This window comes from Dicentrarchus labrax, unplaced genomic scaffold, assembly GCF_905237075.1.
Source record: "Dicentrarchus labrax unplaced genomic scaffold, dlabrax2021, whole genome shotgun sequence".
Taxonomy (NCBI): Eukaryota; Metazoa; Chordata; class Actinopteri; family Moronidae; genus Dicentrarchus; species Dicentrarchus labrax.
In genome coordinates this window covers 329598-353726 of record NW_026136718.1, presented here as the reverse complement: position 1 = coordinate 353726, position 24129 = coordinate 329598, and the positions used below count along the sequence as shown (strand labels likewise).

The 24129-nt window shown below is 38.7% G+C and overlaps 1 protein-coding gene and 1 long non-coding RNA gene across 2 annotated transcripts; both read left to right on the top strand.

Annotated features, from left to right (window-relative positions):
* Positions 1-374: 374 nt before the first annotated feature.
* On the top strand, positions 375-23368 carry si:ch73-60h1.1 (calcium/calmodulin-dependent protein kinase type IV). Its single transcript, XM_051375629.1, has 11 exons — positions 375-1176; positions 5873-5951; positions 7918-7980; positions 8767-8849; positions 9484-9556; positions 15327-15417; positions 15996-16070; positions 16371-16446; positions 16882-17008; positions 18643-18795; positions 19003-23368. Exons 1-11 carry the CDS (start codon positions 1070-1072, stop codon positions 19513-19515), a joined length of 1440 nt encoding a protein of 479 aa, XP_051231589.1. The 5' UTR covers positions 375-1069; the 3' UTR covers positions 19516-23368.
* Positions 10538-12779, top strand: LOC127349790 (uncharacterized). The gene is made up of 2 exons (XR_007880412.1): positions 10538-10744; positions 10782-12779. It is a non-coding gene; the product is annotated as an uncharacterized LOC127349790 (long non-coding RNA).
* Positions 23369-24129: the final 761 nt, after the last annotated feature.

Here is a 24129-nt window from a genome sequence, read left to right as displayed (position 1 = left end):
TAATATTAACTTAATATACTTGCAATGCTATTGATATTTAGTAGTACTATTTTAGTAAATAACATCAATAACAGATCAATAACAGATCAATAACAGACGTTTAAAAGCCTCCATGTGAATAAAAGCTGATCATCATCAAGTATTTAATTTAATGAGTAAGTGAATGACGGACACAGTCACGTGTTTCCGGGTGTGGCGGTGTGAGGTTGCGGGTTTGAGTCCCGCAGGATCAGCGCGCGCAGATGTCACTAATGTACATTTATGTATTGAGGTTATTTCTGTATTTAGGTTGCTGACAGGCTGCAGTGACTGACAGCCCGGCCGACCAATGGCAGCGCGGCTCTGCTCCCCTGCAGGGCTGTGATTGGTCGGCGCGGTGACAAGGGGCGGGGCTGTGAGATTACAGCAGCATCTCGGTCTCTGCAGATCCAGCGGACATCTGGAGCAGCCCTGCCCGGGAACCAGACCTCCAGGAGCCAGACCTCCAGGAGCCAGACCTCCGAGCACCGACATCCCGCTCCGACACTGCCCGCGGCTCGCTGCCTGATTCCCGGGGAAAACGCAGCCGGGCTCCGGTGTTGTTGTCGCGGCTCTCCGGGCTGGATCTCCGCCGGGAGGCTGCTGTGCTCCGGACGGACGGAGCGTTTAGTCCCGGTAAAAACACGGAAATACGAATAAAACCCGGGAGGAGGGTGATGGACTGAACTGATCCGGTATGTATGAGGGCCCATGGATCTGCAGCATCTGGATCCTGGTTCCTGCTGTAGTCCAGATTAAAGATCTGACTGAAGATTGAATTTATTGATTTTATTTTGTAGTTTTTTATTATTCCTCCTCCTCCTCCTCCTCCTCCTCATCCTGGTCTGGATTAAAGCCCATCAGGATCATGAATCATCCCCCCTCTGCTCCTCTAATCTGGGCTTTACCGAGCTGGATTTAAAACTGAGATCTGATCTGGATTACTCTGCTCCTGGTTCTGATCGGGTCACATCTGACCCGGTCTGAACTCTGGTCCTCCTGGTCCTCCTGGTCCTCCTGGTCCTTGGTTTTGGGGAGTTCTGCTGTCGCCATGCCGACGTCCCGGCCTGGTTCGGAGCCGGTGGAGTTCTGGGTGGACGGGTCGAGGCGGGACGGGGCGGTGGAGGAGTTCTACAACCTGAGCTCCGAGCTGGGCAGGTCTGGACCACATCCTAAAGGGGGCACAGGGGTAAAAACAGTGGGCGGAGCCTAACTGGTGTCAGAAAGAGGCAGTTCTGTGGTAGCTAGTAGCTTAGCATCGGCCAACAGTGACAAACACTGAACGCAGCAAAATAACTGACGATCATATTTATAATATTTATCATATTTATCATATTTATCATATTTATAATATTTATCATATTTATAATATTTATAATATTTATCATATTTATAATATTTATAATATTTATCATATTTATAATATTTATAATATTTATATTTATAATATTTATCATATTTATAATATTTATAATATTTATCATATTTATAATATTTATAATATTTATCATATTTATAATATTTATAATATTTATATTTATAATATTTATCATATTTATAATATTTATAATATTTATCATATTTATAATATTTATAATATTTATCATATTTATCATATTTATAATATTTATCATATTTATCATATTTATAATATTTATAATATTTATCATATTTATCATATTTATAATATTTATCATATTTATCATATTTATAATATTTATCATATTTATAATATTTATCATATTTATCATATTTATCATATTTATAATATTTATAATATTTATCATATTTATAATATTTATAATATTTATCATATTTATAATATTTATAATATTTATAAAATTTATCATATTTATAATATTTATAATATTTATCATATTTATAATATTTATATTTATAATATTTATCATATTTATCATATTTATAATATTTATCATATTTATCATATTTATAATATTTATCATATTTATCATATTTATAATATTTATAATATTTATAAAATTTTTCATATTTATAATATTTATCATATTTATAATATTTATAAAATTTATCATATTTATCATATTTATCATATTTATCATATTTATAATATTTATCATATTTATAATATTTATCATATTTATAATATTTATAAAATTTATAAAATTTATCATATTTATAATATTTATAATATTTATATTTATAATATTTATAATATTTATATTTATCATATTTATCATATTTATAATATTTATCATATTTATCATATTTATAATATTTATAATATTTATAAAATTTATAATATTTATCATATTTATAATATTTATCATATTTATAAAATTTATCATATTTATCATATTTATAATATTTATCATATTTATATTATTTATCATATTTATCATATTTATAAAATTTATCATATTTATAATATTTATAATATTTATAATATTTATATTTATAATATTTATAATATTTATAATATTTATATTTATCATATTTATCATATTTATAATATTTATCATATTTATCATATTTATAATATTTATCATATTTATCATATTTATAAAATTTATCATATTTATAATATTTATAATATTTATATTTATCATATTTATCATATTTATAATATTTATCATATTTATAATATTTATCATATTTATAATATTTATAAAATTTATAAAATTTATAATATTTATCATATTTATAACATTTATCATATTTATCATATTTATAATATTTATAATATTTATCATATTTATAATATTTATCATATTTATCATATTTATAATATTTATAATATTTATAATATTTATAATATTTATCATATTTATCATATTTATAATATTTATCATATTTATCATATTTATAATATTTATCATATTTATAATATTTATAATATTTATATTTATAATATTTATAATATTTATAATAACGTTTCTATCTGCAGTGTTCCTGTAGTTTATTTAGACCGTTAGCTCCATGCTAATAACTAGCTCACCGTTTACAAATCAGCCATCAGCCAACACCAGACCCACAATGCAACACCAGACCCACAATGCAACACCAGACCCACAATGCAACACCAGACCCACAATGCAACGCCAAGATACAGCCGGACAACCCCAGTTAGCTTAGCTACAGTTAGCTGCTGGATGCCCCTCCCTCACATCACTCTCAGCTAGCAGAAAGCTATCGTTAGCTTTGTGCATCATTAATAGTCAGAATACAGAAGTTAGCCGGGGAAGCTAACGTTAGCCAACCATAAACACTCGATAACAAGCTAACGTTACGATTAATCTGTTAATATCTCTGCAGCACCTTTGTTTACCTGGAGATAGCAGGAGAACGGGGTCACACGCCCAGCAGTGCAGGGGCATCTGCGTTACATGATGTAATACGGAACCGCCGTCGCCATCTTTCTTTTTGACAAACTCGTTCGACCTAGCAACGGTAACTAAGGGGGCGGGACTTTTTCTTAATGGAAGAACTGAAATTCACTTCCTGAGGATCAAAATCCTGTTTTTAAGTTTTCTAATCTAATAAGTGATTTTAACTCCAAAACATTACTTTACTCAGTTTTTGTGAATTCAAAAAGTTTCTTGGTTTCGATTTTACGAGTAATTTTAAGTGACGCTAACTTAGTTCTGTAAGTTTTCACAGTGCAAATAAAAATGACTAAATTAAACCCAGAATGTTTTTTATTTTACGAAATGTAGTTAATTCTTTGAGTTGCTGTCCATCCACGTGTACGATGCTAACGGGAGCTGCTAACAGCTAACTGAGCTACAGTTCAGGGCTATATGCTGCTGTTAGCATGTTAGCATATATCAGTTCCACTTTAACTCTAATGAAGGAGAAGAAGTCAGGAGCTCATTGGGTGTAATGAGGAAACCACTGACCTGAGATCAGCTGATGACCTGAACCAGGAAATGAAGGAAAGGTTTTCATTTTTTTATATAATTGATTACAAATCAACTTGTTCCACACTCTAAAAATGTATAATAATATAAATTAAACTTCTAATGATTTCGGTTACGTTGCAAACAGTATTTTGATGATTTGTGTTGACACAACGTGGAAAAATATATATTTATGAGAAGCCTCATCATCTTCCAACCTCGTGTTTATGCTACCAGTTATTGGTGATTAAAAATACTTCTTATGTAGAAGAAGAACATAACTTCATTAGACGTTGCAGAAACTCAGAAACACTGTAAATAATATTCCAGCTGCCAGAAAACAGTAAAATAACAGAAACTAATGACTCATAAAAATACAGCAATGTTCTATAATAATAAATATATATATAATAATTATACACTTTTTAGATTTAATGTGACATAAACTCTTGTGTATTTTAATGTTTAAATAAAGATAATTAAAGACATAAATACAGGTGAACTCTGTTGTTATTGGATTTGAGTCAGTTGTTGAGAACAGATACTGCAGTATATATACAGCACTGAATCATCACGCAGTAATAATAATAATAATAATAATAATAATAATAATAATAATAATAAACAGACTTTATGTTCTGGACTTTTCTCTCTGTTGTTAAAATGAAATCATTCACAGTTGATCGGTGTGTCCAATAATCTAATAAACTTTATTAGTACAGTTCAGATGATTGACAGACGATAATGAGACAGAAATAATATTTAAACAATAAATCCATTACAGGTAAAACAATAATAAATAAAATCAATAAAAAGGATAAAAAATAAAATATTAAAAATAAGGAAATAAAAGTTTCAGTCTCTTTAAAAAGTGTTTTTGTATTGATTATGAAAAAAGATCAATGAATTAGATTTCACAGGTGTACCTCGTACAGTGTGACATCACCAAAACTGTCCAATCAGTGACTTCTTGTTTACAACAACAACAACAACAACAGTGATTTTGTTGCTGAAGCTTTACTCAGTGTTTGTTTACAGTTTGTGTATTTCTGTGTGTGTTTAAACACAGTGTGTACTTGAGTGGTGTTGTCGTTATTTCAGTAAACAACAACAACAACAACAACAACAACAACACTACCAGCTCCGGGGAAACAGTGCGAAGATGTCAGCAGTGAATTCAGAAATGTGTGTGCAGGTCGCCACCAGCTCCATTACCAGGTGTCCTGTTGCCATGGAGACCAGCCAGGACTGTGTGTGTGCGGGGGGGGGGATCTGTTATTCTGCTGGGACAGATGGAGGAAACACACACACACAAACACACACACACACACACACACACACACACACACACACACACACACACACACTGACACAAACACACACACAAACACACACACACAACTGACACAAACACAGACACACAACACACACACAAAACACACTGACACAAACACACACACACACACACACACACAAACACACTGACACAAACACACACACACACACAAACACACACACACACACACAACACACACACAAACACACTGACACAAACACACACACACACACACACACAAACACACTGACACAAACACACACACACACACACACACACACAAACACACTGACACAAACACACACACACACACACACACACACACACAAACACACTGACACAAACACACACACACACACACACACACACACACACACACACACACACACACACACACTCACAGTGTATTTTCACAGAAGAAGGAAACTTGCTGTTCGTGTGAGATTTGTTAGTTCGACTGTCGACATCAAAACTCATTTTCACCTTTTACTAACTACATCAAAGTCACATGACTTCAGTGTCACCACCACTAAACCTCCAACGTGTAATTAAGATCTCATGTAGACACGTAAAGGCTGAGCAGCTGTTTACTGATGTTTATTGTCTCTAACTGTGGTTGCTGCTCTGTGTTTTCTTCCAGAGGAGCGACGTCCATCGTGTATCGCTGTGAGGAGAAACAGACTCAGAAACCCTTCGCCCTCAAAGTCCTCAAGAAAACGGTCAGTGTTGGGCCATTAAGGAGGACCAGAGGTCAGAGGTCAGGATGAGGGTCCCTGTTTGGAAAGAAAACGTTGTAATTAAAATGCACCAGTGTAACACATTAATGACTCATAATGACTCTAATTAAGTTTGAAATCTTTCCAACATGTTCAGTGTCTTTAAAAACTCTCAGGAACACAAACATTTGCTTCACTCACGCGAGCTGTGTTCATGAGGAGAACATGTCAACAGTGTTGGGCAAGTTACTTTTAAAAAGTAATTAGTTACAGTAACTAGTTTCTTCTTCCAAAAAGTAACTAAATTAGTTACTCAGTTACAAATTATAAAAGTAACTAGTTACTTCAGAAAGTAACTATTGCGTTACTTTCAAGTCAATTTTTAAATGCTGCAATGTGACCCCACCTCCACCCCTCTTTAACTGAACTTAAAATACATGTTCAATTATTTATGATAAATCTGAATATTATAATGAGATGGACTCTTACTACAATCCATTATTAACAGAAACAATGGACACAAATCTAAACTATTTTAATGTTGGGACAAAGTGAGACTAGCCTCCAATCAAATGCCATGTATGTAGATATTATGTTCATATAGTGGATCCATACAATAACACAATAGATGTTTTGGAACTTTTGATATTTATTGCCCCTCAACAGGCCACAACTGGGCAAAATTCAATTATGTTTGTTAAGCACTATACCAAAAATAAATAACAAATATATACACTCTTTATAGCGCAAATAAAACAAAAAAAACTTCAGACAATTGGTAGATATACTGTACTTCAAGTAACAGTGTAACAATATGAGGTGCTTTCAATCTAACATAATAATAATAATAATAATAATAGCATAATGTGCATTTCACCATTACATTGGTTCCTTTCATTCTTGGAGGGAACAGTAATGACTATACTTCCATTTAGAGAAGGCTACTTTTGGATTATTGGAGCTCGCCATACCTGTCTCTCGCTGACTGACTCTTGTGTTGTTCGTTGTGTGTCCGACTCTGCGTGCTTTCGAACATCGTCCAACTCTACCTCTGATTGGCTGCCCATGACTCAACCTCAGCCAGTCGTCAGCATTTATGCGTTTGTCTCGTGCACTGCCCACTAACCGAAGAACAGTAAAAAAAGTCTTTGCCTCTCGGCTCAGAGATCTAGTTGGTCTGATGAAACAAACAGCTTCAATTATAGTTTCTGGCAGTAACGGTAACGGCCTTATTCAGATGGGAAGAGTAATCGATTAGATTACTCGTTACTGAAAAAGTAACGCCGTTATAAATAAATAATGACTGCATGTGAACATGTGAACAACCTCCAGAGGGGAAGTTTTCTGCCGAGTTCACGTGTGCACGACTTCCCTTTGAGGCAGCAATAGGTGCTGAAAACATTTAGCCTAGCTTAGCACAAAGACTGCAAGCAGGGGGAAACTGTTAGCCAAGCTTCAAAAAGAGAAACTCTGTCTGATTTATATATTGTGCGTTAGCTAACATGCTAATCACCACTGGGTGTGGTTTTATAGAGCCAGGGGTCAAGATTCAGAAGCTAACTCTAAGCTAACAGGAAATATAAGCTTGCTAACTCTAAGCTAACAGGACGTCCGTGGTTTATGTTGCACGTTGTTACCTTCTATTGATTCCAGCATCATGTTAGACCTACAGGATGTAAATACATATTCCTGAATACAGTCGGCCCATATTCACTGTTATAATATTAAAAGAAGGATTATGAAAAAGAAAAGTGACACCTTTGATGGAGCTAGGCTAGCAGTTTCACCCAGTTTCAGTCCTAGTGCTAAGCTAGGCTAACTTTATGGTGGACCTACAGTCTCTCTGTACTGCACATGAGAGGAAACTGATCAATAACTGGATATTCTCAGCTGGTTGGTTAATGCGAACTGTGGAGGACATTTTGTGTTCATTGTCAGTTTGAATCAGATTTTGTTTCTTCTGTCGCAGATCGACAAGAAAATAGTTCGCACTGAAATTGGCGTCCTGCTGCGTCTTTCCCACCCGAACATTGTAAGTACGTCACTGATGATTTATTTCAGAATGATTCAGTGTGAAATCGATGGGATTCTTTGATGTGTATGTCTGGTTTATATACGTTTGTAATATTGTGTTTCTGTAGTGTTTGTCTGCTCTGTATGTACAGGTTCCCTCTACCAAGACGCTAACGCTAAGCTAACAGGGCCAAATGCTAACTCTAAGCTAACAGGACCGAGACTTTAGACGGATTTAGATATAAAGAATACGCAAAAATTATATTTTATACTGTGAAAAAAGTTAAAATATCAACGTCAGTTCAAACCGACAATGACAAAATGTAGATCATGAACGACATATTTTTATACCTGCTGCAGCCACATTAGACCACCTTTACATTTCACTGCCCCTGCTGTAATTAAAATATACTGAGTTATATTTAGTTCAATTTCAATTCAATTTTATTTGTATAGCGCCAATTCATAACAGTTATCTCAGGACACTTTTCAAATAGAGCAGGTCTAGACCGAACTCTTTATAACATTATTTACAGAGACCCAACAGTACCACCATGAGCAAGACCTTGGAGACAAGGGCAAGGAAACACTGCCTGTTAAAAGGCAGAAACCTAGGACAGATCCTCCGGCTCTAGGTGGGTGGTCGTCTGTCTCGACCAGTTGGGGGGAGAGAGAGACAGACAGACAGACAGACAGACAGACAGGTGCACAGCAACAACAGTAGCAAAAACTACACTAATAGTAGTGACTGATGATGATGAACATGACAACAGCAACGTCTAATGTTTTCACTCCTTCACCTTAGATCCAGCTGAAAGAGATCTTTGAGACAGACACTGACATCGCTCTGGTGCTGGAGCTGGTGACAGGAGGAGAACTGTTCGACAGGTCTGTTATATACACTGTATACATTATATACACTATACACTATATACATTATATACACTGTATGCATTATATACACTATACACTATATACATTATATACACTGTATGCATTATATACACTATACACTATATACATTATATACACTATACATTATATACATTATATACACTATACATTATATACACTGTATACATTATATACATTATATACACTATATACATTATACACACTAAATACACTATATACATTATATACACTGTATACACTATACATTATATACATTATATACACACTGTATGCATTATATACATTATATACACTATATACATTAGATACATTATATACACTATATACATTATATACACTATATACATTATATACATTATATACACTATAAACGATATATTATATACACTGTATACACTATACATTATATACATTATATTAAACTTTATACATTATATTAAACTTTATACATTATATACACTATATATACTATATACACTATACAACATTAAACATATGGAAGCTTTAATACATAAAACATAAATTATGTTTTCCATGTGGCTTTATTTGGATGTAAATGTTTACAGGCGTCATGTGACTCGTTGTAATGTTTTTATGTTGTTTCCAGGATCGTGGAGCGCGGTTATTACAGTGAGAGAGACGCTGCTCACGTCATCAAACAGATCCTGGAGGCTGTGGCGGTAAGACTGCTGCCTTCAGTGTCTGTTCTCACTGTCAGGAAAATCCATCACTGTCTGAGTTCCTGGTTCTCGTCACAGACTAGATCATCCCTCTGTTCATTAGATTACTGGTTCCTCTGTCTCTGCTCAGTCTGCAGCTGCAATCACTCAACCACAGATCATAAAGCAGCTGTTCTCAGATTCTGTTTAAACCAACTGTGAACCTATCGTGATGTAACTTTTCACTTTTCGTGACTAATTTTGCCCGCTGCCATGGGGGTTAGACAGAGCCAGTGGAGGTGACATACTGCGAGTTGAGCTGCTCTCATTGGCTGCTCTTGGTTTAAAAGGCTGCAATATAAACTGACCCCATTCACTCTAATGGAGAATGAGCTCAGTAAACAGTTTCCTGATGAGTTTCTGGTTTCAGTCTCTAGTTTTAGTCTTCTTCCATACAGCATGATGTTCATTTAGTAACCGATGGTCCCATTTAGAGTAAAACAGACCATAAAGCAGGGTATGCTTTAGGGCGGGGCTACCTTGTGATTGACAGCTCATTCTCAGTGAGTCTGTCCAGCTCAGTGCTGATCAGATATAGATCCATATTCTGTTGTTGTTGTTGTTATTTCTCTCCTCAAATCTGTTCACAAACACATTTTACTGTTTGGTTGCTGCAGTTGGTTGCTGTAGTTAGTTGTGCAGTTGGTTGCTGTAGTTAGTTGTTGTAGTTGGTTGCTGTAGTTAGTTGCTGCAGTTGGTTGCTGCAGTTGGTTGCTGTAGTTGGTTCCTGTAGTTGGTTCCTGTAGTTGGTTGCTGTAGTTGGTTCCTGCAGTTGGTTGCTGCAGTTGGTTGCTGTAGTTGGTTCCTGTAGTTGGTTGCTGTAGTTGGTTCCTGAAGTTGGTTGCTGTAGTTGGTTCCTGTAGTTGGTTGCTGTAGTTGGTTCCTGAAGTTGGTTGCTGTAGTTGGTGTAGTTGGTTCTGTAGTTGGTTCCGCTGCAGTTGGTTGCTGTAGTTGGTTCCTGTAGTTGGTTGCTGTAGTTGGTTCCTGAAGTTGGTTGCTGTAGTTGGTTCCTGTAGTTGGTTGCTGTAGTTGGTTCCTGAAGTTGGTTGCTGTAGTTGGTTCCTGTAGTTGGTTGCTGTAGTTGGTTCCTGAAGTTGGTTGCTGCAGTTGGTTGCTGTAGTTGGTTCCTGAAGTTGGTTGCTGCAGTTGGTTGCTGTAGTTGGTTCCTGAAGTTGGGTTCCTGAAGTTGGCTGTAGTTGGTTCCTGTAGTTGGTTGCTGTAGTTGGTTCCTGAAGTTGGTTGCTGTAGTTGGTTCCTGTAGTTGGTTGCTGTAGTTGGTTCCTGAAGTTGGTTGCTGCAGTTGGTTGCTGTAGTACTAGCGGCTGCCGTTCAGAAGCAGATTGTGTTTGGTGCTGTGGGAGTTCTTCCTCCTCAAGCTGATGATTCACTGCAAATTGAATCAAACGTGAAAGTGGCACAAAATCATATTCAAATGTCAACATGTGAACACCACGAGGCGTTCACTGACGTGCTTACACAACACTGCACCTTTCACAGCAACAAGGAGGTTGTTTGGGGCCAACATGGCTGAATGTGCAGAGACAGGAAACAAAGTGTAATTGAGTAAAGAAGTCAGTGATGATCATAACGTCTAATTATTGTCAGAATGACTCAAAATAATCTCCTGCACAAAAAGACCTACACAGGGCAAACTGCTCTCTTTGGAGTAGGTCTTTTATTTTGAAAATTCATTGTTGCACACTGGGTTCAGCTGGGTTCAATGGGGGATCAGGTCCAGAAGTTTGGACCCAGGAAGACTTAGTTCCTGTAGTTGCTGTAGTCAGTTGCTGTAGTCAGTTGCAGGTGTTGCTGCAGCAGCGTTGCTGCACACGGCGGCAGCGTGCAGCAGCTGCAGGTCTCTTATGTAACAGCAGCTTCCATCCTGCTGCTGAACAGATTAAAACCAGAGAGGATTAATACACACACACACACACAGCTGACCTACATCCAGCTCACAGGGAAACATACGCCTGTGTATGTTTGTGTATATGTGTTTATATGTGTGTGTGTTAGGATTACTGTACAGTTGTATTTGTTGTATCAGATGGGTGTATAGTGTTAATCTGCAGCGTAGAAACATCCTGCAGTCCCTGAACACACCAACATCTACCAGTTTCTCAGACTGGAGGTTGTGACCTCACCAGGTAGATGTTATTCTCATGTAGATGGAAATGCAGTAGAGAGCAGTAAATAAACACAGTAGAGAGCAGTTAATAAACACAGTAGATTGCATTGAATAGAGGAAGTAGAGTTCAGTAAATAAACACAGTAGATTGCAGTAAATAAACGCAGTAGAGTGCATTAAATAAACGCAGTAGAGTTCAGTAAATAAACACAGTAGAGTGCAGTAAATAAACACGGTAGATTGCAGTAAAGAAACGCAGTAGAGTGTAGTAAATAAACACAGTAGAGTTCAGTAAATAAACACAGTAGAGAGCAGTAAATAAACACAGTAGATTGCAGTGAATAGAGGCAGTAGAGTTCAGTAAATAAACACAGTAGATTGCAGTAAATAAATGCAGTAGAGTGCAGTAAATAAACGCAGTAGACTTCAGTAAATAAACACGGTAGATTGCAGTAAAGAAACGGAGTAGAGTGTAGTAAATAAACACAGTAGAGTTCAGTAAATAAACACATTAGAGAGCAGTAAATAAACACAGTAGATTGCAGTAAATAAACGCAGTAGAGTTCAGTAAATAAACGCAGTAGAGAGCAGTAAATAAACACAGTAGATTGCTGTAAATAAATGCAGTAGAGTGTAGTAAATAAATACAGTAGACTTCAGTAAATAAACACAGTAGAGTGCAGTAAATAAATGCAGTAGAGAGCAGTAAATAAATGCAGTAGACTTCAGTTAATAAACACGGTAGATTGCAGTAAATAAATGCAGTAGAGTGCAGTAAATAAACGCAGTAGACTTCAGTAAATAAACATGGTAGATTGCAGTAAAGAAACGGAGTAGAGTGTAGTAAATAAACACAGTAGAGTTCAGTAAATAAACACAGTAGAGAGCAGTAAATAAACACAGTAGATTGCAGTAAATAAACGCAGTAGAGTTCAGTAAATAAACGCAGTAGAGAGCAGTAAATAAACACAGTAGATTGCAGTAAATAAACGCAGTAGAGTGCAGTAAATAAATGCAGTACACTTCAGTAAATAAACACAGTAGAGTGCAGTAAATAAATGCAGTAGAGAGCAGTAAATAAACGCAGTAGAGAGCAGTAAATAAACGCAGTAGAGTTCAGTAAATAAACACGGTAGAGAGCAGTAAATAAACACAGTAGAGTGCAGTAAATAAAATAGCAGTACACTTCAGTAAATAAACACAGTAGAGTGCAGTAAATAAATGCAGTAAAGAGCAGTAAATAAACGCAGTAGAGAGCAGTAAATAAACGCAGAGAGTTCAGTAAAAAAACGGTAGATTGCAGTAAATAAACGCAGTAGAGTTCAGTAAATAAACACGGTAGATTGCAGTAAATAAACACAGTAGAGTGCAGTAAATAAATGCAGTAGAGAGTAGTAAATAAACACAGTAGAGCGCAGCTAATAAACGCAGTAGAGTGTAGTAAATAAATGCAGTAGAGAGCAGTAAATAAACACAGTAGATTGCAGTAAATAAACGCAGTAGAGTTCAGTAAATAAACGCAGTAGAGAGCAGTAAATAAACACAGTAGATTGCAGTAAATAAACGCAGTAGAGTGCAGTAAATAAATGCAGTAGACTTCAGTAAATAAACACGGTAGATTGCAGTAAATAAACACAGTAGAGTGCAGTAAATAAATGCAGTAGAGAGCAGTAAATAAACGCAGTAGAGCGCAGCTAATAAACGCAGTAGAGAGTAGTAAATAAACACAGTAGAGAGCAGTAAATAAACGCAGTAGATTGCGGTAAATAAATGCAGTAGAGAGCAGTAAATAAACACAGTAGAGAGCAGTAAATAAATGCAGTAAAGTGCAGTAAATAAACGCAGTAGAGTTCAGTAAATAAACACAGTAGATTGCAGTAAAGAAACGCAGTAGTGTAGTAAATAAAGACCGCAGATTTCAGTAAATAAACGCAGTAGAGAGCAGTAAATAAATGCAGTAGAGTTCAGTAAATAAACTCAGTAGAGGGCAGTAAATAAACGAAGTAGAGCACAGTAAATAAACGCAGTAGAGAGCAGTAAATAAATACAGTAGAGAGCAGTAAATAAACACAGTAGAGTGCAGTAAATAAACACAGTAGAGTGCAGTAAATAAACGCAGAAGGGTGCAGTAAATAATTGCAGTAGAGAGCAGTAAATAATTGCAGTAGAGAGCAGTAAATAAACAGTAGAGTGCAGTAAATAAACACAGTAGAGTGCAGTAAATAAACGCAGAAGGGTGCAGTAAATAAACGCAGTAAGAGCAGTAAATAATTGCAGTAGAGAGCAGTAAATAACAGTAGAGGCAGTAAATAAACGCAGAAGGGTGCAGTAAATAAACGCAGTAGAGAGCAGTAAATAAACGCAGTAGAGTTCAGTAAATTAACACAGTAGAGAGCAGTATATAAACACATTGCAGTAAATAAACGCAGTAGAGTGTAGTAAATAAACACAGTAGAGTTCAGTAAATAAACACAGTAGAGAGCAGTAAATAAACACAGTAGATTGCAGTAAATAAACGCAGTAGAGTGCAGTAAATAAATGCAGTAGAGAGCAGTAAATAAACACAGTAGAGTGCAGTAAATAAACACAGTAGAGTGCAGTAAATAAACGCAGAAGGGTGCAGTAAATAAACGCAGTAGAGAGCAGTAAATAAACACAGTAGAGAGCAGTAAAGAAATACAGTAGAGTGCAGTAAATAAACACAGTAGAGTTCAGTAAATAAACACAGTAGAGAGCAGTAAAGAAACGCAGTAGAGAGCAGTAAGTCCCCCATCGTTGCTGTTGTCATGTTCATCATCATCAGTCACTACTGTTAGTGTAGTTGTTGCTACTGTTGTTGCTGTGCACCTGTCTGTCTGTCTGTCTGTCTCTCTCTCTCTCTGTCCCTCTCTCTCTCTCTCTCTCTCTCACCCCAACTGGTCGAGACAGACGACCACCCACCTAGAGCCGGAGGATCTGTCCTAGGTTTCTGCCTTTTAACAGGCAGTTTTTCCTTGCCCTTGTCTCCAAGGTCTTGCTCATGGTGGTACTGTTGGGTCTCTGTAAATAATGTTATAAAGAGTTCGGTCTAGACCTGCTCTATTTGAAAAGTGTCCTGAGATAACTTCTGTTATGAATTGACGCTATACAAATAAAATTGAATTGAATTGAATTGATAGACTGATTAATCGGGCCGATTATTTAGCATTTTGAGGTAATCAGTATCAGCCGATGTCAGCGCTGACAGGGCCGATGCTGATATCGGCATTATATATCAGCCGACGCCAGCTCTGCTCTCTAAATATCGCCATCGGCCAGTGAAAGACCTGTATTGGTCGACCACTGGTAGAAAGACTTGCTGAGTGATTTATCTGTTATCTGTTGTTCGCGCTCTCTGATCTGAGGGGAGGAAGTGAGTGTTGAGGGAGCACCAGGGGATGCTGGGAGCTGGAGGAAAAGGCCATCTGTCAGTTCAGTCCTGCCAGATCATCCACAGACCTATCCAACACTTTCCTGTTGTGGCTGTAATGACCACTGCGGCCTGTAAGGGGCGCTACAGGCAGTTCACACTGTTAATCAGCAGCTTTTGCACTGTGTGTGTGTGTGTGTGTGTGTGTGTGGTTTCAGTATCTACATGAGAACGGCGTTGTGCATCGTGACCTCAAACCAGAGAACCTGCTGTACGCCGACCTGTCACTGGACGCTCCGCTGAAGATCGGTAACAGACCACGTTTGAATAAAACTTTATTGAACAGTCTGGGATCAGGGTAACAACACAGACTCATATTTTACTTTTATTTTAATTTACCAGTTTTTTCATTTTACATTTATTTTTAATCATTTATTTATTTACTTTGATTTTTACTTTTACTTTTAACATTTGTTAGGTATTTGTACTGTTTATGTCCATACAAGCTGAACTTGTGATAATGCTATTTTTGACAGCACTTGAATGTACAACAGGACGGACAGTGAACCATCGCTGGCTGATTGTTTGGTCCGTTTATAAACGGACCAGGAGAAGCCTCAGTGTGTGTCAGCCTCCAGATGGCCGGTGGGCCTCCGGCTAACAGATGGAAGAAGCTTACATTCAGACTCACCACCACCTTCCTTTAGTTCAGAGACTCTCCTGCAGAGAGACACATTCTCCTCCACCTCCACCTTCCACTGCTTTGCCTACTCGTTCCACTTTAAATAGAAACAGGAAACACATCAGTGCAGGAACAGATTTTTATCTCCAAACGTGAACAGTTAAAGAAACTATGAACAATGTTTTCATGTCCTCCTCTCTTACAGCTGACTTTGGTCTTTCCAAAATCATTGATGACCAGGTGACCATGAAGACTGTCTGTGGTACACCGGGGTACTGCGGTGAGTTTATCACCACTACTACGCCGAGACAAAGCTGGACAAACTGTACTACTTTCTGTACTACGAGTACTGGAGGGAGTAGCAGTAGTAGATGGTGTAGTAGCAGTAGTAGATGGTGTAGTTGCAGTTGTAGATGGTGTAGTAGTAGTCGCTGATGTGTTCTATGACCCCTGCGTTAGTGTGATATCCGGTAGTGGGCAGTGATGCGTTTACTGCCCCCACAGCTCTGTGGGATTTCACATAACTCTCAGTTAGAGCTTCTGTCAGCCATCTGGTGGCTAACAGCTCCTCTGCCTGCAGCTCCAGAGATCCTGCGGGGAAATGCCTACGGCCCTGAGGTGGACATGTGGTCAGTGGGCGTCATCCTCTACATCCTGTGAGTCCATTAACACCTCCCTGCAGACACACACACTCACAGTGGACTGACTCACTGCTGTCAGTATGGATGAAGTTTTCTGGACTTCCGTCCATCTCATAAAGCCATTAAAAGCGATGACATAATGAACACTGCTTCCTGTTAATCTGACTTTAATCAGTGTGTTAATGGTGCCTTCAAATGGGGTTGCTGTTGCTTCCCCAGCAGAGTCCACAATGACACATTGCTGCGTTCTCTCTGCTCTGCAGGTGGAAATGTGATATGATTGTGACATTTTAAAGTAGTTTAGTGCTTATTGTTTCAGCATTCATTTCTTGGTTGAAAGCCTTCACTAATTTAAAGAGAGACCTTGTAGCGTTTCCTGTTGTCAGTTTCTGATCCTTACTGTTTGTCATAAGTTAACCCCTTGATTGAACTGGAGCATCTGTTCCCCAGACTCTGTGGGTTCGAGCCCTTCTTCGACCCAAGGGGGGATCAGTACATGTACAGCCGTATCCTCAACTGTGACTACGAGTTTGTGTCACCGTGGTGGGACGAGGTCTCCCTCAATGCCAAGGATTTGGTGAGTTTCACAGACCCTCCTCCATTTTATTTCACGTGATCAATCAATGTGAGAGACTTGGACTCGTTGTAAATGACTCAGACTGGTCACTTGGACTTGGAGATATCTTGAAACTTTGTCTCAAATGACTTTGGTGTCTCATGATACTTGACTTGGATTTATCCTGAAGCACTTGAGACTGACCTTGGACCTGTTTCAAATACCTGGACACTCGACTTGGACTTAACTCAAATAACTTGGATTTATTTGGAAATGAGCAAAGACATTCCTAGTCGACCAGCAGTGGTTAGATAAAGCCAGTAGTCGACTAGTCGTCAAACGTTTCTGATATTCATTTAAATACATGAATCTCTATAGTCTAAGAGCAGCCTGTTAAATGCTAACAGCTGTAATGATTTACAACATTTAGTTCATTTATACAAACATAAACATGTTTAATTCAATTTAATTCAATTCAGTTTTATTTGTATAGCACCAATTCATAACTAAAGTTATCTCAGGACACTTTTCAAACAGAGCAGGTCTAGACAGTACTTAGTGTTACACTAAAACATGGAATACTTTACAGTTACTTAGAAATCTACTTGCTATCAACTCGCTCCTCTCCTGTCCCTGCCTGAACCCGCTGTGTCTAGTCCTGGTCAGATCCACTGTGAATCACCTGTCCTCCGACGGTGTCAGAGGTTGAGTTCGGTCTTGGTGTCGTGGTCAACGGGAGGCAGCTGCTCATTCTGGCCCCGTTTCCCAGCAGACAAACCTCCTAGGTCGAGGATACGACCGCTAACTAGCTCGTAAAGTTAGCATATGCAGTTGTCCCAGTGACAAGACACAGCTCCCCTTTGATGCTGTTTGTTTTTCTGTGAATATCCGATTTATGAAAGGTGTGTCAACTACAACTCTTCCTGTCAGCTGTGTTTTGAAAAACTAGGGCTTGTCTGGGATGACTTGAGACTTGACTTGAATGTTTCAAGACTTAACAGCTTGACACTTGACTTGGACTTGACTCAAATAACTTGAACTCTTGACTTGAACTTGTATCAGGACGTGTCCTGGATGTGTCTGGAATGACTTTATGCTCAACTTGGGCTGATGTTGAATGATTTGGACTTGGACTTGATTGACTTAAGACTGGCACCTTTGTCAAACTGCTTGAAAATTGACTTGGACTTGTTTTAAAAGACTAGGGATTGTCTGGAATGACTTGAAACCTTAAAAAATCTTGTGTCAGATGACATTACTTGCCTAAGCAGTTTAAACTGAACTTGGACCTGATTCATTGTGAGTCCGTCTAAATGTATGAATATGACTAATAACTGCAGCAGCACAGACACAGTCAGTGACTCACTGAAGAATTATTCTGAACATTCACACAATGACACTAAACTGATTCTAAAATACAGCTCTACAGACTTTAGACTTGACTTGAACGTTTCAAGACAACCTGACACTTGAACTAGAACCTGATTAATGACTTGTCAGGAAGGACTCTACCTGGATGTCTTTCATATTGCTCGGATGACTTGGACTTGTGTGGAGGGACCAGCACAGTTAACTGCTAATCAGACTTCTGCTACCTGAAGAGTTCCTTCCCGGACTGGTGAGCTGAGCTCGGTCCTGTCCCTGTTTGTCTGCAGGTCAGTAAACTGATTGTTCTCGACCCTCATAAGCGCCTCAGCGTCCGGGAGGCCCTGCAGCACCCCTGGGTGCTGGGCAAAGCCGCCCGCTTCTCCCACATGGACACCACCCAGAGGAAACTACAGGAGTTCAACGCTCGACGAAAACTAAAGGTGACGACGGCGTCTTAGTGTTGACCACTGAGTGGGTTCACTGACGTGTCCGTAATCATTCCTGAGGAGATCCCTGCCAGTCCTCATTATGTGTAGCTGCACTGTCACAGCCCGGCTGGGGATAAATTTTTTTAAAATGACATTCACAGTGAGAAAAGCAGATTAAAGCCGTGTGTGTGTGTGTGTGTGTGTGTGTGTGGTCTACAGGCCGCCATGAAAGCCGTCGTGGCCACCAGTCGTATGCACGAGGGTTCACGGCGTCGTACCGACAGCTGTGAGATTCCGGGTTCGGGTACTTCCAGGCAGAGCAGCATGCAGCAGGACCCGCCTCCTGAGTCCACAAGCCCCACCCCTGCAGACAAAGAGGCCCCGCCCCCAGATCAGCAGCCGCTGCAGGAAGACGACTCAAACCCTGGCGACCACAGTGCCCTAAACCCCTCCCCTCCACGCAGCCCCAAACCGCCCAGCTCTGATGTCACTCCCACAGGCCCCGCCCCCTCTAGACCGCCGCTGCGAATCGAGGGGCTGCGGCAAGCGTCCGTCGTCCAGAAACACACGCCGGTCCAGCCCCAACTGCCGCAGAAGAGCTACTCCGTGGTAGAGCCCGCCTCCAGGGCTGAGGCCACACCCACTCTGGCCACACCTCCGAGTCCCAACAACCTCAGTAACGGCTTCACGCCGGGGGCGGAGCCTGCCAATAAAACCACCCACTGCCAGTGAGCGGAGACGCTTCAGAAATCACTCAAATAATCTCCTTAGGCTCCGCCTTCCATAAACTGAAATCATTTATTGGGCCCAAATTAGACGAGAAGCACCCGGAGCCAACAACCATCCTCCACTCTGTAGCTCTGCTGTGATGCTAACATGCTAACATGCTAACAGCTGTGTACTCACCGAGGGTTCGCTGTTTGTCCCACATCAGGACGTTCAGCTCGCTTCTGATCAACACAGAAAAGAGCAATCAGTGGCATTGATTGGACGATGACATCCAATCACAGACCTTCTCCTTTACATCTGCTCTTAAAGGATGAGTCCACTTCTCATTGTTGTTCATTCTAACTCACAGAAAGCTACGGGACGAGCTAATGTAGCTAACTGCACAGAGATCTGATCAGTGTCATGTGACCAAGAGTTAGACAGCAGGAAGAGGCGGAGTCAGGTGACCTTTCAACTGTCACCTGTCAGTTTTTACTGATTTTGTTGAGCTTACGTTTGGTCACAAACAGATGATCAGTCTGTAGTTTACTGACACTTTAAAGGAAATTTTCTTTCTTTGGTAGTGTAGCTTAGCATAACACCTGGAAGCGGGGGGAAACAGCTAGCTGTAGGTGTGTGAGACTGATACCTGAACTGAGTATTGATCTGATACAATGATGATGAATATTATTATGATTATTAAACATAGCAGTAACCCTGTATGAGTACTGAAGGCTGCAGCTGGTGAAGGAGGAGTTAACTTTATACTGCTGGGTCACTGAATCAATAATAATAATAATAATAATAATCCTCAGCATTTATTATTGATTTATATTTTCTATTAATAATTTTAAATCTGTAAAAGTAACTAAAGTTATTAAATAAAAGTTGGATATTTAACCTCAAAATGGCTCTATTGATTAGACAATAAGCAGAGAGAACCAGAGGTTCCTGTTAGAAATGATTGGGACTATAAAGGAGGTTTTGGGGTTTTTGAGGATCCTGAATCCATTTCTGACATTTTCTAAATATAAACTGTTTCAAGAGGAAGTGGAAATATTCCCAGTGGCTGATTGTGAGTCAGTCTAAATGTATTAATACCCCCCCCCGTTACTGTTGTATATCAGAGTCCTATACTGGGCTCTGAGGGATGAGATGTGAGCGTCTCGCTGTCCGTTCTGATGTGGGACAAACAGACTGAGGTCTCTTCCTGCTCCGGGACGATGGAGCCGATTGATTGTATTTTATGAAACTTTGGTAAAGCGTCTGCGTGGAGGACAGAATCTCGCTCTGGTGTTTTTCTTCTTCTGCATCCCTTTCAGTTTCCAGAGGAGGACCGGGAGGGTTCTGGTTGCTCTACGAGAGCCTGAAGAGACAATGTGCTTTGAGTTTTTTATCCTTTCTACTCTTTACTGTCGCCTCCCGCTGGCTGTGTGACGAAGCCGTAGGTAGATTGCGCCTGTAGCCTGCAGGTGAGTGCCGTGTTGTGTTCGTGAGCTTCTAGTAAAAACGTGTTTTTCTCAGCAGTGATGATGATCTCCTGTTTGCACTGTACATAGTTTGGTTTCAGGTTCAGTGTTCTGTGCAGCCAACGAATCTTTATGAGAAATTAGAAAATTTATAGAACGGGTCGGTTTTGTTTTATTTTAAAAAAGGAAAACTTATTCCTTCTTTTCCATTTTTATTTTCTAACAATAAAGAGAAAACTGGTCAGTATTTCATTTCCTTTTTAACAGAAAACATAAAGTTATTTCATTTTCAGACAAAAATAACGGAAAACTTTTTTTGAACTTTTATTTTAAACCAGCAACCCGTTGTCTGTCCTTCGCTACAGAGTCCACTGACCTTTTATAGACAGACATTTACTGCTCCACTCCACCAGAGACACAGTCCGTGTTCAGACCCCCCAAAAAATACCAGATTTGACCTTTGACCTTAGTTGAAAATGAAACCCCTTCATCCGATCTGAAACCACACATTCTACCTCTTTTTGTACAGGGGCTTCCAAAACCATAAAAACGTCTCCGGAGAGAAAACAAATGAGCCCAGCAGGCAGAGCTGAGGCCACTCAGAGAGAAACACACAAATCTACGGTGGCTGAGACGGGCCAAATGCAGCAGTTTGAGAAAGCAGAAGCTGGTTCAGTTGGTCTCTGCAACAGGTTGAACGGAATCAGTGGAAGTCAGTGGAGTTCAGTCAGACGGGAAGCTGAAGGTTTATGTCTGCTTCCGTCTGGTGGCGTTAGATCGGTATAAACGCGTCCCACTGGAGGGTTTTGATTGTTCGTTAACTTAACGTGAGTCAGTATTCTCTCTCTGGTCCGTCTCACTGCAGCAGTATGATGGGAATCAGCTGTTTCTGTGATTTAATATCAATAAACAGATCAATATATCAATATAATAACAACATCATGATGGCACCAGAGTCTGTAAGACGACGAGCAAACAACTCTTAAAATGCTTGTTTTCTGAATGGAGTTTGATTGATCAGGGCTACGCTAACTTAGCTCACAGTACAGTAACCGTGGCTCTCAGCAGACGGGTTGAGAAGAGAGACAGTCAGGACTCTGGTTTATATGGGTCCTGGTCTGAGGAGTTATATGGGTCCTGGTCTTCTCAGAGAGCTGTTTGTGTGGTCACAGTGACCGGCTGCTTTGCTTTTTGTCCTGTCTCAGCCACCGTCTGTGAAAGAACCTGGGTTGAGAAGAGGAACACATTCGTCCCTGAAGGGCTTTTACCTTTAAAGAGGAACCAACCTCAACCCTATATGTTACGTAGTTCTGAGGACTGAATGGACATTTAAGTTCACCTTTAAAGGAACCGTGTGAGAGGCTGCCCCACTTCAGTGTCTTTGGTTGTTTACTGACTGTGAACTCATTATGAATTATACAGCCCCCAGTAGTCTGAGACGTCCCCAGGCTGGAAACCCTGAACGAGACACTCAATGTTTTACTCAGCTAACAGACTTTCATGTGTTCTGCTGTATATTGTGGATACCTCGTTTATGGTCTTTTCTTGCGTTCTGAAATGAGAAAATCAAAATGGGGAAACAGCTTTTTCTTTTCAAACAAAAACACAGAAAACAGGTTGTTTCCATTTCCTGTTTTTATTTTCACTGTTATATATATATATTAAATATAATATATATATTTAATATATTTATTATAAATAAATATATGTTAAATATATATAATGATTTATAGCTTCTGCAGTGTCATCTATAACTAATATGAATGAATAATATAAATCAAACCTGCAGAGCATATAGCCCACAGGATATATAAATTGTCAATCAATATATCTATATGTATTATATGTATTATTTATATCATGAAATACAAATGTGTTTTGTTTGTAAAACTTAAAGATTCAAGTTTTTCTAAAAGAAAAAGGAATTATATTATTATTAGTTTTGAGAGTTTGACTGTGGCCAGATTAATGTAGTCTGTTCACTACTTCCACTAGGCTTCATGCAGTCCTGGTCTTCTCCACTCTGGTCTGAACAGGTTCCGGTCTGAACAGGTTCTGGTCTGTGGTTTGGTTCCTCTTTAAACGATCTGCCCATCTCCTGGTGGGCTGACGAGTCCCGGTGTTACCTGTCCACAGGTGTTAGTTGCCAAATGGATCACTGAATATCTATCTGTCATGGTAAAAGCATGCACTCTGTATATTTGGTTCACTCTATACTCTTATGTACAAACATGAATATTTTCTTCTATTTATCTTCTGAGGGACCTCGTTGGAGGTGGGCGGGGCTAAACTGTAAATGGTGTTTGTTTTGTGTTTGCTGAGTGAACTCCGATACACGTGTATCTCTGCATGTATTATTTCATTTCTGTTGATCATATCAGATTAAAGAACCAGAATCCTGCAGCTGATCTGGGTTCAGTCTCATTGAATTGAATGTGCAGTGAAGGACACACAGATATCTCACTGATATTATATATTATATAATATTCTATTGATCAGTATCAATAACAGCAGAGAACAGCTGATCAATGAACCCAAACAGTGAACTCAATCACTGCAGGAAGTTTGATTATTTCCTGTGAATATTGATCAGAGATTAGTTTTCCTGATATATTGATACATTATCTGTATTCTGTATTTTTATCATTTTAACAGTCAGACTTAATACTCTTCTTTCTGACAGATTCACTGTTTATTGATCTATCAGCTGTTTGCTTTCTGATGCAGGACGAGACTGTTGATCAGACTGAAGCTCTGTCACGGTACACTGTGATCAATAATAATAATAATAATAATATATACTGTGTTCAATAATAATAATATAATAATATACACTACTTCATTCAGTTTTATTCACAGAAATGAATGAAATAAAACAAAGTTGTTTTACAGCCCTAAAAATCAAGAAGTCCTCACAACCAGTGTTGGAGTGTAACTTATTACTAGTATTAATGTTACAGTAATAATATTACTTTCCCCAGTAACTATTCAATTCAATTCAATTCAATTCAATTCAATTTTATTTGTATAGCGCCAATTCATAACAGAAGTTATCTCAGGACACTTTTCAAATAGAGCAGGTCTAGACCGAACTCTTTATAACATTAATTACAGAGACCCAACAGTACCACCATGAGCAAGACCTTGGAGACAAGGGCAAGGAAAAACT